The following is a 16,953-nucleotide window of genomic DNA, read 5'->3' as shown; positions in this document are numbered from 1 at the left end:
TTTATAACAATCGATATGTTCTTATTAAACTCTTTATATTAACATGTTCTTCGTTCTATGTTACTTCTCCCACAAAATATCAAAATATATATCGCACGCTTCCTCGTTATTACCCCCAGCGTAGCTGTCAATCACTCTAATCTATAAAGTTCACTATAACGTCAATAATTAACTCTGAAAAGGATACATCGTGGTGATAACACCCCTCCTTTGTAGGATTCCTCTCTTACGCAATAATCCTCTCTCTCTGATTAACCCCCTATAACAACTCCCTCTTTAAGGCCCTCCCAATCTTATATTATAATCCATCAATATAAAACCCTGCTCTTTCTAACACCAGGGCTCCTTTAATAATCCATACTTTTCGTACTCTCTCATCTCAGAGAAGCAAAGTTTCTTCTTTGTTTATTGTAAAATGTGAATCCAATACAAACTGTCAGGGAACAACAGCTGTAAGTTATTGACCTATCAGACCTAAAATACAATAGTAGGTCACATCTGGGTGCATTGCAAGCAAATGGGTTAGCAAGAGACACTGACAGATAGTTTTGTAAACTCATTAACTGACAGTACTTCTCTTTTTTGTACTTTCGTAAAAGTTTAAAAGTTAAAACCATTTGACCGATACTTGTACAACCGATAAATAAATAATGTGCTCGCGGTAAGGTTTTCAAGCATTTCACATTCGTTTTCACGCCAAAACGGTGTAAACACCGTCAATTTTGAAGCTAAAAATTGAAGCTAATTTAACCTATAAAGCATATTCAGTTTCCTTGGATCGCGCGGGTCTAAGCAATAAAATGGACAAAAAGCGATTTTGAGAACCCTCGAAATCGTCGTAAATCTTTGACTGGCACTTCCACTTGGTTCAGATTTCTCGTCTATGGCCATGCCTAGGGAGATATTATATGGCTATGGCAAAATGACTGTTGAACCTCACCGTTGATCCAAGTAAAAAATTTTAACTAAAAGAATGAAAACGAATATTGAGCTTGAGAAAAGTTAGGATCAATATTTGCATGAAGTGCACGGGCGTATGTAAATTATGAGAACATGAACCAATCAGCGAGTATTTACGCCAATGTCTTCGTTGACGTCCGCCACCAAGCCATATATAAGGACTGCGATTTCTGTTCCTTGATATCATTCTCACTCACAAACAAGCTCGAAGACACAGTAGAAGAAAAACCGAAGAAAGTGCTCGAAGATGTCTGGACGTGGTAAAGGAGGAAAGGGTCTCGGAAAGGGAGGTGCAAAACGTCATCGTAAGATCCTGCGAGATAACATCCAGGGAATCACGAAGCCCGCCATTCGTCGCCTCGCTCGTCGCGGTGGTGTTAAACGTATCTCTGGTCTCATCTACGAAGAAACTCGCGGTGTTCTTAAAGTGTTCCTTGAGAATGTGATCCGTGATGCAGTCACTTACACCGAGCACGCCAAAAGAAAGACCGTGACAGCTATGGATGTTGTGTACGCACTCAAAAGACAAGGGCGAACTCTGTACGGCTTTGGTGGATAGATAACCGCTACAATTTAAAGACGAAAAACAAACAAACGGCTCTTTTTAGGGCCACAAAATCTCGCAAAAGAATACAAACTAAATCAGAATATTTCTAATCCTTTTTAGTGCAAAGTTTCTGTGAAACTTTGCAGTATTGTGGTGAGTGGCGAAAATTCACATCAGACAGTCAGTCAGTCAGTCAGTCAGTCATAGTGTAAACTCCGGGGGGCGGAGTCTTTTTTGTTTGTCGTCTTTGATCCTATGTGGGTGGGTATCAGGAAGTTTGTTTGATCAAGTATATAGTTTTCTGATTTGTATATTCTTTTAGCATTTTCCAATTTAAACAAAATATGAAAGAATTACTGTGGTTATTGTAAATTTTATAACATTCGTTACGATGATATGTGTGTTGTTCCCCCCGGTACACGCGATTTCATCTTGAACAGCGCATTAATGCGCATAAGGCCGCGATTAATATTCAGAAGCGCAAAATACAATAAGGAGCGATGGAGCGACGAAGTGTTGTTTTGAAATATTTTAAGCGAAAAGCGAGCAAATGTTCGAGAATTTGTGAACTCATTAAACGCAGAACCAAGAAAGAATACGTCCACATCCACTATCGTATTTTAACTACACGCATAACATAATATACACGACTTATTTTGATAATGTACTTGTTACTTCACGAATCTAACATGACTTTGTGTTGATAGCAATTGATACTGCTGTATAATCGACTATGGAGGTTAAAAATTTTTTAACCATAACAGTGCTTAATAATTACTGTTTGTTATAGAGAAACAATGGAGCGAGACAGTTCTGTTTAAAATGTACAAATCTGAAGCAAATGGCGATATTACTAGCAAGTGCCGATCAGTATTATCAGGTTAAATGGTATGCTAAGGTGCTACACGACATGCACTATTACTACACGTAATAAACACTATATTTGAACTGATCCATTGATGCGCGCTTGTTATAAACACACGCATCGAATATTACACTGCGCGATTTGTTTAGATCGTATACTTCATTGAATACAGTGCTAGACAACACAAACTTCATGAAGCATAGGATTGTTTTGTATTTTACGTATTGCAGTTAATTCACGCTAAAATGTTGACAATTAAGTGCTAATATTATTTAGTTCGTTTTCTTACAGCACAACTTCATAGAGCTATATTTATTTAGTGCTTTGTATTTTATTTAGGTAGGCTATAGGGCGATTGCGCGCATATGGTTATGTAAATAGACGGATCGGTTTTGAATATATACAGGCGTCCAATCAGTCCAAAAGAAGGGCAAAGTAACTATTACATTAATTACGTTAGACCATGTTTCATCTGCGCGACCACATTTTAAAAGTCCCGTACGCCTATGCACAAACCAATTTTACTGTCATAAAAAATGCTTCAAAATGAAAACTGTGCATGGATCCACACAGTAGGCATTCAAGGCTAATTATATTGTTATGGTTGATATCCATATATAATATCGCGACTATAGTAATGTAATTTGAGTATGTTTGGTTATATTTTCGTGCTGTCAGGACAAGTGATCGATTCACGCATCGGTTATGTAAATCATGCAAGGTTTATTTACTTTAAGGTTTATACAGTATAGTGCAATTTGAAAGTATCTTGTGGGATTCTTCTCAGAAATATTTTATTATAAAATGTTTACATCATTTATTTAATACTTCAGTTCAGGCGAGAACGGGTTGTTTGTTTGAGCTATATTCCTCAAAAGCACAACTCGCAAAATAATGATGTACGTAAAAATTGAGCTAGACGCACACCTTGCCCGCTTGCCGTAGCTTTTGTTTTCTCGATAATAGATGAAATATATTGATAAGATAATACGCATCACAATAATATTTTACCTCGGAAGTTGAAACATGAAGCGTCAATTCACAAGTAAACTGCAGTGTAATATTAGTAAAAATAAACGTAATATATAAGTAGAAATACTCCTTGTGTGCGAAAATTGGGATTTTTAGGACTCTCGACCTGATACTTTCGACTCTCGACTTTATACTCTCGACTCTCGACTTTACACTCTCGACTCTCGACAATTACCTAGACTCACGAAAAAGCGTTTTATTATACTTAAAACGGATAATATGGATAACCGCGCATTTTTGCACAATCACAAGTATAACAGCATTTGCATTATAGCTAAAACTTTGCACTATCCTTGGATCCCTAGTTTTATTTTCTAAGCCCGGAAATAGATTTTTGTGGATTTTTTCCCTCTCGATGCTCTCCCTGCATGTCCTTAAATATAAAGTAGTGTTTGTGCGGACACCAGAAATTTGTATTTATAAAGCTTTGACGGACTTCTGAGTGCGCATTCGGCTATCTTTTTAAAGCTCATCAGTTATTTCGAAGCTTAAGTATATTAACTGATTATTCACCGAGCGTGAGGTCTGTACTGTCCGAGCGACAAAGGAGCGAGGTTCTTCCAAAAAAATCGGTTCACATTTCACATCACATATCGAAGAAGCGAGGTCAATAGACAATAACCTTTCTATATATGGTAGAATTGCATGGGACATCCGGGATACTGGTTCAGGGTTTTGACGGACCGCTCGTCAACAAATCTGAATAGGGGATCTTGAAAAGCCATAATAATGAAAGTTCACTGCGTTCACCGGAGTTCACGGCGTTTAGCTGTTAAAGGACACTGTGCGTCGTATAAATTTGTTCGAATGTTTTCAATCATGCAATTTCATATGAGTTCTGATTGGGTTACTTTGAAAGTGTAAAAAATGTTGATCGGTTTAAAACGCAATCTCCCACACCAAGCTCCAATCGAATTATTAGCTTGGGATCCAAGGATAATGCAAAGTTTCCATGCCCTGTAATTGCCTAATCAACCAGACGTTTGTCCCAACATAAACATTTAGACTTGTGCCAGAAAAAAATATAATGAACTAGGTTGAACATTAATCAAAAGGAAATTACTCAAAGTGCTCGTGATCAAGTTACGTTTATACGTTAGTCGCGGATATTGCCATTATTAGATTATAATTTTAATTGCCCATTTAAACTGCGGGCGCGATTTTCTCAGTTAAGTCTCTTTTCTTCGTCAAACAACTGTGACTACATTCACTACATTTATATGATGGCAACAATTTATCCGTCATTTCACAAGAATAGCCAAAATAGTTGCGTTGTAAATAATGGAATCTAGAAGTTACTATCGCAAAGGAAGTGCTGCCATACGCAAAATAACTTTGTACAAACAAGGATCGGTGATTAAGTCGCTTTTACACGACAAAATTTCCTTTGACAATTTTTTTCTCCTGTTGTTCTCCAAAAGTAGGTGATAATAATAAAGTAGGTGATAATGGTAATAACAGAAAATTTGCATAGAATGACTAAGTCGTCAGGCTGACTACGCCACTGAAATCAACACATGCTAAGCACTTTTGTAACATTTTATAAAATTAAAATAATTAAAATTTAATTAAAATTACATTTGGTACTATATGCACATAAAAAGGATGAAACCATATAGAATTTATTACAAGCAATGGATTCCAAATGTGGTATGCCTCAAACAAATAGTGAAAAACATATAATGTCTTCCCATAATTTTATTCCTCTGTCTCTGTACAACTAAACATTTCCATTGTTAGTAATTTTCTTTTGTACAGGCTATATAACAATCATTGTCCACAGAGAAAGATAATAGATCAACACCTGGGTCTAGAACAATTAAACTGTTACTTACATTATTTCATAGTCGCAGTAAGACATTCAAACTTGTTTTTGATTAATCTATACAATAGGGCCATTTATACGAGCGAAAATAAATCACGACCTAAATAAACCCAGCCTTTAGTAGAGCTCGTCCAAAACAAGTCACGACGACCAAATCCTAATTAAACATTGGTGTTCAGCATCAATTTACACTGCAAAAACTGTCTTGGCGGCCGGGACTTGCGACAACGAATTTGAATCGTTTATACGAGTGTTTGCATGCAACCAATTTGGAATAATATAATATAATAACAATATCCCATATCAACGCGCTGTTCGAGACTTATTTAGGCCGCGGCTTATTTTCGCTCGAAATAAACGGCTTATTTTCGCTGGAATAAACAGCCCTATAGCCCCTGGATATGTATATCAGCCGTATGGAGGGGCATATTTTAAAAATTTTCTTCTGATTTTTATCAGCATATGGGTGAAATATTAAAAATGCAGCGCCCCCCCTCATTCCGTAAAAAATCCCCCGGAAATCTGTGATAGACAGAAGGACAGACAAAAATCGAGATTTCGACTATATATACGTCCGATGTCAAGAATAGTGTGCTGCCGTGCTGGTAAACGGCAGCAATAAACCACCGTGCATATTATGTCTATATATGATGTGGATACTTATAATCAATACTGTATACCGCCAAAATTATTTGATTACTGCACAAAATGTCCGTTTTGTATAGTATCATTTTACTATACGCAGAATATCGACTTGCTATCAACATAATCGACTCGCTTTCAACTTGCTATCAACATAATATATATAATTCGTGTAAGAGATCTATCAATACATAAACAACAGTGCATCGTTTCTTCCTAACCTCTTAGCTCTATTTATGGAATAAACCTTCCAAATTATATTTGTGTTGAATTAAATATTGAATGCTCATAATTCATAACATAAGTTGATAAATAGTGTAGATTCTCTAAGAATTGCATTGCTCGATTTTACGCCCGGTATGTCTTAAAACAATGCTCGTCGCTCCTCGATTCTTTTAATACATCGTGAATAATGTTCAAGGCTCGACGGCACATACGCAGTTGCGACGTATGAGAAGAAATCGGGTGTTCCGGGGGGCAAAATCCCTTTAAAACAAAACCGAAACCATGGAAAATCAATGCCTCAAAATGTACACTAATGGTCAAAATTCTTCAATATTTTTAAAAAACGGCGTATTCGACCATGGTCGAGTACGCCGGAAAATAGCCTATTCGTTTAGAAAGTTTTGTAAACCTATTTCATTTTATTTTATATTTTAGACATTCGACCCGCATCGCTTTAGCAATAAAAATCATTCAAAATCGTCGACCAATTCTGGTGTATATTTTCCATTTTCGCTTGGACAAAGAAACTGCATTGGAAAAGTTTCTGCTGAGATCCAAATCAAATTATTATTGGTCCGGCTTTTTCAGATCTATCAACTACAGCTAGTGCCAGGGCAAAGTCAGCGAATCAGGGAAAGGCTCACGTTACGACCGAGAGATGGCGTAGCTTGTACGATGAGACGACGAGAGTTTACGACAAGTAAACTGAGATCAGTGACTTTCAGTTAGCCTTATAGACTCGCCTTAATTCAGACTTTCTCAATCGATGCCAACTCCACAAAAGTTTAAATTTCTGAAATTTCTAATGAACATAATTGCATACCTACACTGGCTATAAAGTTTAAACTTAACACTATTTCTTTGATAGAGTTTATGAGAGTTGAATATTTATCCATGAGTTGACTTTACGATTACAATAGTTTGATTGAAAATTTAAATTATAATAGTTTGTTAATGAAACATTGAGCAGCCTTGTTTTGCACTGATATAAGACTTTCACTTTTGTCAGTTCTTGTAGAAATATGTCACACCAAGACATGGTTTGAGGTTTTTTGAGCCCAAATGTTCAATTGAATTAAAGAGTTCACAACTCAGTGAGGAGGGAATGAAATTAAATGATTGACAATCTTTCTCACCGAAGCACTTCATGCCGCATTGTGCAACATTTTTAACCTGAAATTCTTTAAAAACAAAACCCTCGAGCTTGTGATTCTCAACACGAGTTGTAGCCATGCCAACGCAAGCTGAAGAGAAAGTAACAAAACTTGCATTTATCCTCGATTGGCGTATCATTTTTCATGATTTTCAGTGACAACATGAAAGGGACACCCTATAGTGTATTAGTGCATGCTATAGCTAGTAAGATATGGATCACACGGACAACTTATTACTTACCAGCCCGAGAAGATGACATGCCATTTCCTAAATATAAAAAGAAAGGAAGTGTTGAAGTCGGGTTAGTTAAATACACAATATTTCAGTCAGCAGCCTCTGAAAAGTTCTGAAGTCTAAATAATCTACGGAATATAAAGAATGTATTTACACATATGTTCTTACCTTTACCATGTGAAGATGTGCTCGTTGGAAGATGACTCAAAGAAGAAGTTTCTGCGAAGAAAATTCAAGATATTTAGTTATTATAAGAGATCTTATATTTGATTTATTGTCCATGAAAGGATTAAATTATACACTCACGAGATATAAAGATTATACTTTATACATTTTCTTACCTTTACCATTTGAAGTTGTGGTCGTTAGAAGATGATTCAAAGAAGTTTCTGCGAAGAAAATTAAAGATGTTTAGTTCTTATAAGAGATCTTATAGTTGATTTATTGTTCGTGAAAGGATTAAACTATACAATCACGATATATAAAGAATATACTTTATACATGTTCTTACCTTTACTATTTGAAGTTGTGGTCATTGCAAGATGACTCAAAGAAGAAGTTTCTGCGAAGAAAATTCAAGATATTTAGTTATTATAAGAGATCTTATAGTTGATTTATTGTTCATGAAAGGATTAAACTATACAATCACGAGATATAAAGAATATACCTTATACATGTTCTTACCTTTACGATGTGAAGTTGTGGTTGTTGAAAGATGACTCAAAGAAGAAGTTTCTGCGAAGAAAATTAAAGATGTTTAGTTCTTATAAGAGATCTTATAGTTGGTTTATTGTTCATGAAAGGATTAAACTATAAAATCACGAGATTTAAAGGATATACTTTATACATGTTCTTACCTTTACTATTTGAAGTTGCGCTGGTTGGAAGATGACTCAAAGACGAAATATCTGCGAAGGAAATTAAAGATGTTTAGTTCTTATAAGAGATCTTATAGTTGACTTATTGTTCGTGAAAGGATTAAACTATACAATCACGAGATATATAGAATATACTCTAAATACATGTTCTTACCTTTACCATTTGAAGTCGTGGTCGTTGGAAGATGACGCAAAGAAGAAGTTTCTGCAAAGAAAATTAATGATGTTTAGTTCTGATAAGAGATCTTATAGTTGACTTATTGTTCGTGAAAGGATTAAACTATACAATCACAAGATATAAAGAATATACCTTATACATGTTCTTACCTCTACCGTGTGAAGTTGTGGTCGTTGGAAGATGACTCAAAGAAAAAATTTCTGCGAAGAAAATTAAAGATGTTTAGTTCTTATAAGAGATCTTATAGTTGATTTATTGTTCATGAAAGGATTAAACTATACAATCACGAGATATAAAAAATATACTTTATACATGTTCTTACCTTTACCATTTGAAGTTGTGGTCGTTGGAAGATGACTGAAAGAAGAAGTTTCTGCGAAGAAAATTCAAGATGTTAGTTCTTATAAGAGATCTTATAGTTGATTTATTGTTCATGAAAAGATTAAATTATACAATCACCAGATATAAAGGATATACTTTATACATGTTCTTACCTTTACCATTTGAAGTTGTGGTCTGTGGAAGATGACTCAAAGAAGAAGTGTCTGCGAAGAAAATTAAAGATGTTTAGTTCTTATAAGAGATCTTATAGTTGATTTATTGTTCATGAAAGGATTAAACTATATAATCACGAGATACAAAGAACATACTTTATACATGTTCTTAATCACGAGATATAAAAAATATATTTACGCATGTTCCTATACCTTTCCCATTTGAAGTTGTAATCATTGAGAGATGACTCAAAGATGAAGTTGCTACGAGGAAAATTGAAGATGTTTAGTGGCCTTATAAAAAGTTCTTCATGGAGGTAGTATACATGCACACATTCCTACCTGTATCGTGTTGAGATGTTTGTGTAGGAAGTTGACTCAACGAACGAGGTGCTGCAAGAGAAACTAAAAAATTAACTGACATTTGAATTTCTGCGCCAAAAATGGACAATGGATATATGGGGCCAACTTAATGAATAACTGAGAGATCCTAATATATACAGCTGGTTTTATTTTTATAGTTTATAAACGGGTTTATGCCGCATGATAAAATGATAAAGAATATATATTATGTGCAAATGTTTGCACCTTTAACGTTTGCAGATATTTGTATTCGAGGCTGACTCGCGAAATTCCTTTTAGAACTAGTAACTGGAAATTCGGCTGAGTATAATTTTTGAGAATAGTTTTTAATGATGACTTTATAAACGGATATATATTTAGAACGCAATTATGATTCTGGTGTTCTGTATGGTTAGTAATATACTCTGATCTAGATCTACTACGATATTACTGGCCGGCGGTAATCGGGTACACAAAGGTACATTATGCTATTAGTAAAATGGATTACACATGATAACTTAGTACATACCAGCCCGAGAAGAAGAGGCAGCTCTTGCTAAAAATAAAAATAAAAAGCAAAATGTTTAAAATTTATAGACATAATTGAACAAACAATGTTGTGGTCAATTTTTTTCCGAAAGAGTTGGGTTGAACTACAATCCACAAGATAGATATAAAGAATATATTTACACATGTTCTTACCTTTACTATGTGAAGCTGTACTCGTTGGAAGATGACTCAAGGAAGATGTTGTTGCTACGAGGAAAATTGAAGTTATTCAGTTCGTATAAGAGATCTTATAGTTAATTTATTGTTCATGAAAGGATTAAACTATAAACTATCACGAGATATAAAGAATATATTTACACATGTTCTTACATTTACCATGTGAAGTTGTGCTCGTTGGAAGATGACACAAAGATGAAGTTGCTACGAGGAAAAGTGAAGATGTTTAGTTCTTATAAAACGTTATTAATTGAGGGAATATACATGCACACATTCATACCTGTATCGTGCTGAGATTTTTGTGAAGGAAGTTGACTTGACGAACGAGGTGCTGCAAGAAAAACTAGAAAATTAAACAAATGAATTTCTGCGCCAAAAATGGACAATGTATATAATTATAAGGCCAACTTAATGAATAACTGAGAGATCCTAATATACACAGCTGGTTTTATTATTATAATTTATAAACGGGTTTATCCCGCATGATAAAATGATAAAGAATATAAAATATGTGCAAATATCTGCACCTTTAACGTTTGCTGATGTTTGTATTCGAGGCTGACTCGACGAATTAATATGTGCTGCAAGAGAAATCATGGACTTTTGTTAGTTTTTTATGTAGTTTCAGCTAAAAAATAACAATAAAAAGTTGCTCCTGGGACAATAAAATTATCGAATAACATATAATGTGATATAAACATTATTATTCTTCAAGAGGTTAGACTTTATATAAGTTTTCACTGCGAGAAAATAGCAGCATTTACATATTACCAAAATGAAATATGGCAATTTATTGTTGGTGATCCTAACAGACTTGAGATCACCCTTGTTTTAATTGTCTTTCTTTAAAGGTTTTGACTTGTGAATACAATCTTTTTAAAAAAAAACCCACCGCAATGCATGGCGGTAAAAAGTACATGAACAATGTTTGTAGTCGGGAACCATATGCATCCAGTACCTGTGTCCTGGGTTGAGGTTTGTTTGGTCAGTTCACTGGACGGTGGTGCTGCAGGAATATTAAAGATATTTGAGATACTTGATTGTTCTACGGCTTGTAATATTTTGAGAAATGCTATTTCTCGACGTCCAACTTTTGTCATTCATACTATGGTCATAGAAATTCAGTTATCACCTTGTTAGTTTACTCATCCTGGGCCAGGTTGTATAAAAGACTAGTTAACTTTTAACTGTAGTTAAGGACAGAATTGGCGAATCAGAGTTTTGTATTTCTGAGTTAACTAGGATTTAACTATTCAAATGTAGTTAAATAGTCTTATACAACCGGCCCCATTTGCGTTTAGTCGTAAACGACTAACTATCATTCCTCGGCAATAAGAGTAAGTAATTTTTTGATTTTTTCTAATGACAAGAAGTGAAAATATTTTTTCGATTATGACGTATTTAAATTCACACCCAACTTACCGAACGTCTTTCTGCACCACACGGTTTTTGCCAACCTGTTCTTAACCCAAATCCATTGTGCATTTGATTCAATGTGTTTTATTTTACCCTTGTTATTATTCTTATACCATGCCGTTGTCACATCATCATTTCTCCCATATGAAACGGCTGGTTTCCATGCAGGTTGAGAACTCCCATCATCACAAGAGAACGTGCAACCTTTCACATGAGCACATTCCCATGAGTCATCCGTGACCACGTTATTGTTGAAGGAGGCGAGAATTCCACCAATATTGCGTGGGTCATTATGGGCTTTTATTGTCACATTTCTCGTGTCACCTGGCAAAGTGAAATGTTGAGATCTCTTAAAGAGGTTATCAATACTGCAGTTTTTCCCAGTGTCGGTGAATAATCTCCCATAGTTGTCAATTGTTATGTTGACTGATATGTCATCTATGGCGTTACCTTGAAAAGAAAAAGGTGATATAAGTAATTTATGTGGGATTGCAAGAATCGTCTTAAATAGTCGATTTCATTTTTTTTTCGGTGGGTTAACAACAAATCCTCATTACGAAAAAGATAGCTGTGTGTGCATGATGTATATAGGATGAACTAAAACAGGTTAAAGTATGAATATAAAATTGTATTCAAAAGGCATAAAAGCATTTGAGTTAAATGAAAAAGACTTAATTTGCGGTTTTGAACTTGATCGATCAGTCAAGCCATATTGATTGAATGATTTATACGTTTCGCGTAATTCAAAAAATTGTTTGAATTTCTTATGTCCCGTCCAATATGCATGTCCTGATTTTCCTGTAGCTTCAAACATTTTGTCAATGTCAGCCTGATTAACAAAGCTGAGTAGTGTTCCACCATTTTGTTCACATTAATTTTGTTTTGGACATCTAAGATGGAAAAATTTAACGCTTTCGAAAATAATGCGCTTGGAAATAATTCCCGTCAAGCATTGAAATCAGGCCTATCGATGAAAATCATGAAATCATGAATCACCAGATTTCGTATTACAGCACTGCAATACAGTGTATTAATATAACGTATAATGACGTAAAATATATAGAACATATAATTATAACACTTGTACACTTTAAGGCTTATATGAAATTTTGTAGACTATATGACACGAAAAATTAAGTTGCTGTTTGGTCAAGATCACTTCAGTCCAGCGAACATTGTAAAATCGAACATCGTTTGCCAGAGGTTCAAAGAGGTTTGAGTACTTTAATTGGGTGCATGGTCACAAAACTGAGATAACATAAATAGGTGCATCGATCGGCACTTAAAGAACCAAATTTTTTCTTACCAAAAATTGTATGCAAATTCCGAAGTAATTTGTGTGTAGATGCAACCTTATTAATTGCTAAGCTGTGACAGGTAGGACAAGAAAAAAGATTTTTCCAGACACGAGAGTCAGTAGATACATTTTATGCATCAACACATAATGTTTCTGGAGAAGTCTTGCTTGGGTTATCGTAGGCAGGGGGCACAAATTGTGTCACAATTAGATGTCTCGAAGATGATGTGGATTGATTTTTTGTCATAATTGTGAGTATAAACCTCCCAGTGCGTGCATTTGCATGGGATTGTCGTGTCTATATGGGCGACTGCACTGCTATATGCTTTGCAGAAAAAATTGTGCGCACTTTTGACAGTTTCGATCCGCTGTTTCCATATGGGCAGTATATGTAATTGCTATATGGTTTGGCTAAAGAATTGTGCACCTTTGCGCCAGGACGGAGTATTAAGTTGCTTTACAGGGCGTAAGTCATGACCTTTGGATTACGGAACGCGGGCCTTCGATCGCATATTCAACTAACAAAAGCGCAGATATATAGCGTATAATATTATTCAGATAACATGCTAGTTATATTCTACTGTTAAAGTTTTGGCAGATGCTCTAAAATATTGGAAGGAAATAAAGCATTTCATCATGAAATATTTAGAGATATTTTTTGACCACCAAGAATTTTTAGTTAAATAAGATTTGACATAGAGCTCATATTTTTCCTACAGATCTAGAGGTCAAATCTTTTCAATAACATACATAAATATTGCGTCAATTTTAAGTACAGATTAGAATAATCTGATTACACAGCATAACGCTATAATATGACTGTGTAGTCGTGTGTTCTCAAAATGAAAGCATATATAACTGTAGTATAAAAAGCGATCGGTATGGCAGAAAAACGGCGATTTTATATATATATATATATCATACCGATCGCGATTTTTTACCAACCCATTTTCAAACTTTGACATGCACGCACTGGCGAAAATTGGTTAAATGCACTTTGTTGAAAAATGAAAATATTGTGAATATGTGTAGTATAGCGTATATAAAAGTTGATGTAATACAACAGGAAACTCGCACACGATTCCATGCATAACGCATTAATTAGTTGTTTTTGCCAAAATGGATCGTGAAATGTATGGGTATAAACGCGAAAGTAGATTGGTCGTGCCAAATTACTTAGTGTATATACGAGGTAACAGATTGTGCGTATTCATTATATAATTGCGAAAATACCCAGGATTTTGAAGCCTGTTGACCCAGAGATGGGTTTCTGGCAGTGCAATGGGTTTCTGTGTCTTCCCTTCTGTGATAATACTTTATTGCGATTAACTTTACATTTTCACGGTTTTATTTAAACGTTTTACGGCTCTACCAAAACGTTTTCACGGCTTTACCAAAACGTTTTTACGACCCAAGCAAAACGTTTTTACAGCTCTACCAAAATCTTTTCACGGATCGGTCAAAACGTTTTCACGGATCGATGAAAACGTTTTCACGTTTTGAACGAAGGTAACCGTTTAAACGCTAAGCAATAAAATTTAAACGGGCGTTTAAATTTTTTTCACGGCAACCGTTTTTGTTTTTCACGGTTAGAAAACGGATAGCAAACGGTATTTCAGCCCGTTTTTGCAAACCGTTAATGTAGGTTTTTCCGTGGAGGGTCACTAACCCAAGAACAACAAAAATTGCGAGACTGTCGCTAATTCTGTCCAGTATTTGGAGGGCCATGCAGCCCACTTTCGCAATGCCCGCACACTTTTCAACCTTTCGCTAAAAATTCCAAATCATTGTAAAAAAGTGTCCTCATTTCGTAATTTTCCTTTACCAAAAAATTCAGTGTGGTCATGCATGGCATACAGCTGGTATAAGAATGGCAAAATTTTACTTTTTTACAAAATGTCTCGTTTGTTTTCAACTTTTTACCAAATCGGATTTCTATTTTCTTTATAGCCATGCAATCAAATTATCACCATGGTCTTGGCTGTTTGAAACGTTAATTTACTGCACGCAAGAAATGGAGGCATGATTCGTGAGAAAGAGAAATTGCAGCTAATGGCGCATGAAACTTACCAGCATTTATGATTGTTGTTCGAAGAAGGCAAACCAAGGCGGATATTGCTATTGATCTCATGTATTTTTGTTGCCACATTTTTCGCTCTAACAAGATGAGGCAAATGTTTTTTCAACCAAAATACTTTAACGTTACTTAGATCTTTAGGTCCAGCAAATTTTCAGCTCTCTACGGATAAAAGATCGGTTTTTAACCAGTTTCATCTAAACTACCTATATCACTTGTGGGGTCTTTACGGATTTGAATAGAGCTTGAAAAATTAGTTTATAGGTTCTACAACTCTTTTTGTTATAGTTAAATAGTTTCGGAAATACTTATATCTAAACATGACGATTTGCCTAAATTTCCGTCGTGCTCGGGGGCCTGGGACTCAGGAACTGAGTTCTTGTCAAACATAATATAATCAATTGTAATTTACTTCGATCTTCCAATAACGTAAAATATTTTGAGAAAAACTCGCCCAGTTGCTACAGCCATACACAACGCACCGTTCTCGCATTTTTTTCTTGAAAAGCGCAAACTATATCGCCAGTGAAACTCTTCATGTTTACATCATAAAAGACGGCGTGTTTGCAAATCATTCCTGAGTCCTAGTCCCCCCAACCGACGTATTTTCGAAACTATTTAATTATATCAAAAAGGGTTGTAGAACTTATAAACTAATTTTTCAAGCTCTATTCAAATCCGTAAAGATCCCATAAGTCATATAGGCACTTTAAAGAGTATAATGTGAATTAACACATAATACAAAATTATAGCATAACACTATATGCATGCCTACTACACCAGATTGCGAGAAATGTTTCACTTTTTGGGCTCAATACAGCAAAAGAACTAAATGAAACAATCTAATATCAACTGATAAAGTTCATGAAATGTTTACGTTTTCGAAAATAACTCATGGCAGCGTTGAACTGAATGTATCTTTAGTCAACGCCGAAGAAGGCCATTCATCTGTTAGAAACTGTTGGTTAGAAATATAATGTGAACTCTCTCTATAACGTGTTCTTTCAAGTTCAATTCATTGCAATCAAAATTATTAATACGCATTGCCATTGGAATGGAATAACAGCTTTATAGAAGACAGTTTACCTTAGATTGTAAGGATAATAATAAAGATTATATATAGAGTGCATTTTATTTTTAACGCATTTTATTTTTAATTTCATTTTTAATAATTTAGACTATTTCGTGAAGTTTGAGGACATTCTCACCAATTTTCCCCTCTAAATAGTAATATATGGAAAGTTTGAGATGCAGACAATACGGCGTTCAATTATATTTGAATAAGTCTATAGAGATACTCCGTTTTTTTATTATACAGTAATTTCAAGAAGGAAAATATTTAGCACTATCCGGTAGTTTATATATTGGGCTTTTTAAAAAACAAAGTCCAATAAAAAAGGCAATAAGTAACTGTCTTCGCAGAAAACGCAACAACTTAATAGCACAATTATATTTATAAGAACTATACAATTTCGTCCTCATGAAGCTAATCTTACTTTGCAAAACGTTAGCCAAACCATGCCATGGCAAATATATGTCGATATATAAATATTCTTACTTTCATTCAGTATAGAAGTTCTTTACTTACCAATTAAAGACAGCGCGTAAGATAGTGTATAAGGTTCTTTCCACAAAGCCTAAAGATCAATAACCGGCACACATCTGGTGAAAACAATGAGAGCAATATGCATTATTAAGCTGATATTATCCTTAATTAAGACAATTCGCAATATAAACGAAGTTATATATAATTAGATTGGTTTAAATACAATAACAATTTTTTTTTTTTATTTATTTAATTCGCCCAACAACAAAAAATATGACATTTACAAAGAATAGATATATACAAGAAATGGGCTAGGAGCCTACTAGAAACCACATGGCTTTTGCTTTAGGCCCCTAGGTTTATTAAGCTATATCAATAAATTTAAGCTCGTGTCAGTTCAAGTGTTTTTCAGATAATAAGGAAAAGAAAAGAAGTATTTTATGATACATATAAATACATACATTCATACATACACATACATACACATACATACATACACATACATACATATACA

General features: G+C 34.7%; 2 protein-coding genes across 2 annotated transcripts; one reads left to right on the top strand and one right to left on the bottom strand.

The window, feature by feature from the left end:
• Positions 1–1,207: 1,207 nt before the first annotated feature.
• On the top strand, positions 1,208–1,519 carry LOC114540212 (histone H4). The gene has a single exon (XM_028560485.1). The coding sequence runs from the start codon at positions 1,208–1,210 to the stop codon at positions 1,517–1,519; it is 312 nt and encodes a 103-aa protein (XP_028416286.1).
• A 5,582-nt stretch (positions 1,520–7,101) lies between these two features.
• On the bottom strand, positions 7,102–10,248 carry LOC114540200 (uncharacterized serine-rich protein C215.13-like). Its single transcript, XM_028560475.1, has 16 exons — positions 10,245–10,248; positions 10,080–10,133; positions 9,907–9,933; positions 9,378–9,428; positions 9,249–9,299; positions 9,036–9,086; positions 8,864–8,914; positions 8,691–8,741; positions 8,518–8,568; positions 8,343–8,393; positions 8,170–8,220; positions 7,997–8,047; positions 7,827–7,874; positions 7,654–7,704; positions 7,492–7,518; positions 7,102–7,340 (listed from the first exon to the last, which is right to left on the bottom strand). The coding sequence occupies exons 1-16, from the start codon at positions 10,246–10,248 to the stop codon at positions 7,102–7,104; spliced, it is 909 nt and encodes a 302-aa protein (XP_028416276.1).
• Positions 10,249–16,953: the final 6,705 nt, after the last annotated feature.

Source organism: Dendronephthya gigantea, unplaced genomic scaffold (genome assembly GCF_004324835.1).
Source record: "Dendronephthya gigantea isolate DGI-Jeju-01 unplaced genomic scaffold, DenGig_1.0 000003F, whole genome shotgun sequence".
Classification (NCBI taxonomy): Eukaryota; Metazoa; Cnidaria; class Anthozoa; order Malacalcyonacea; family Nephtheidae; genus Dendronephthya; species Dendronephthya gigantea.
Note: the sequence above shows the minus strand (reverse complement) of the source record. Positions and strands in the feature narration are given on the sequence as shown.

Bases quoted from the DNA above. Each gene is read 5' to 3' on its own strand.
- LOC114540212 (XM_028560485.1), top strand. From the start codon at position 1,208: ATGTCTGGACGTGGTAAAGGAGGAAAGGGTCTCGGAAAGGGAGGTGCA.
- LOC114540200 (XM_028560475.1), bottom strand. The intron at 8,742-8,863 runs GTAAGAACATGT...TTTTCTTCGCAG, and splicing joins CACAACTTCAAATGGTAAAG to AAATTTTTTCTTTGAGTCAT. The intron at 7,519-7,653 runs GTAAGAACATAT...TTTTATATTTAG, and splicing joins CACATCTTCACATGGTAAAG to GAAATGGCATGTCATCTTCT.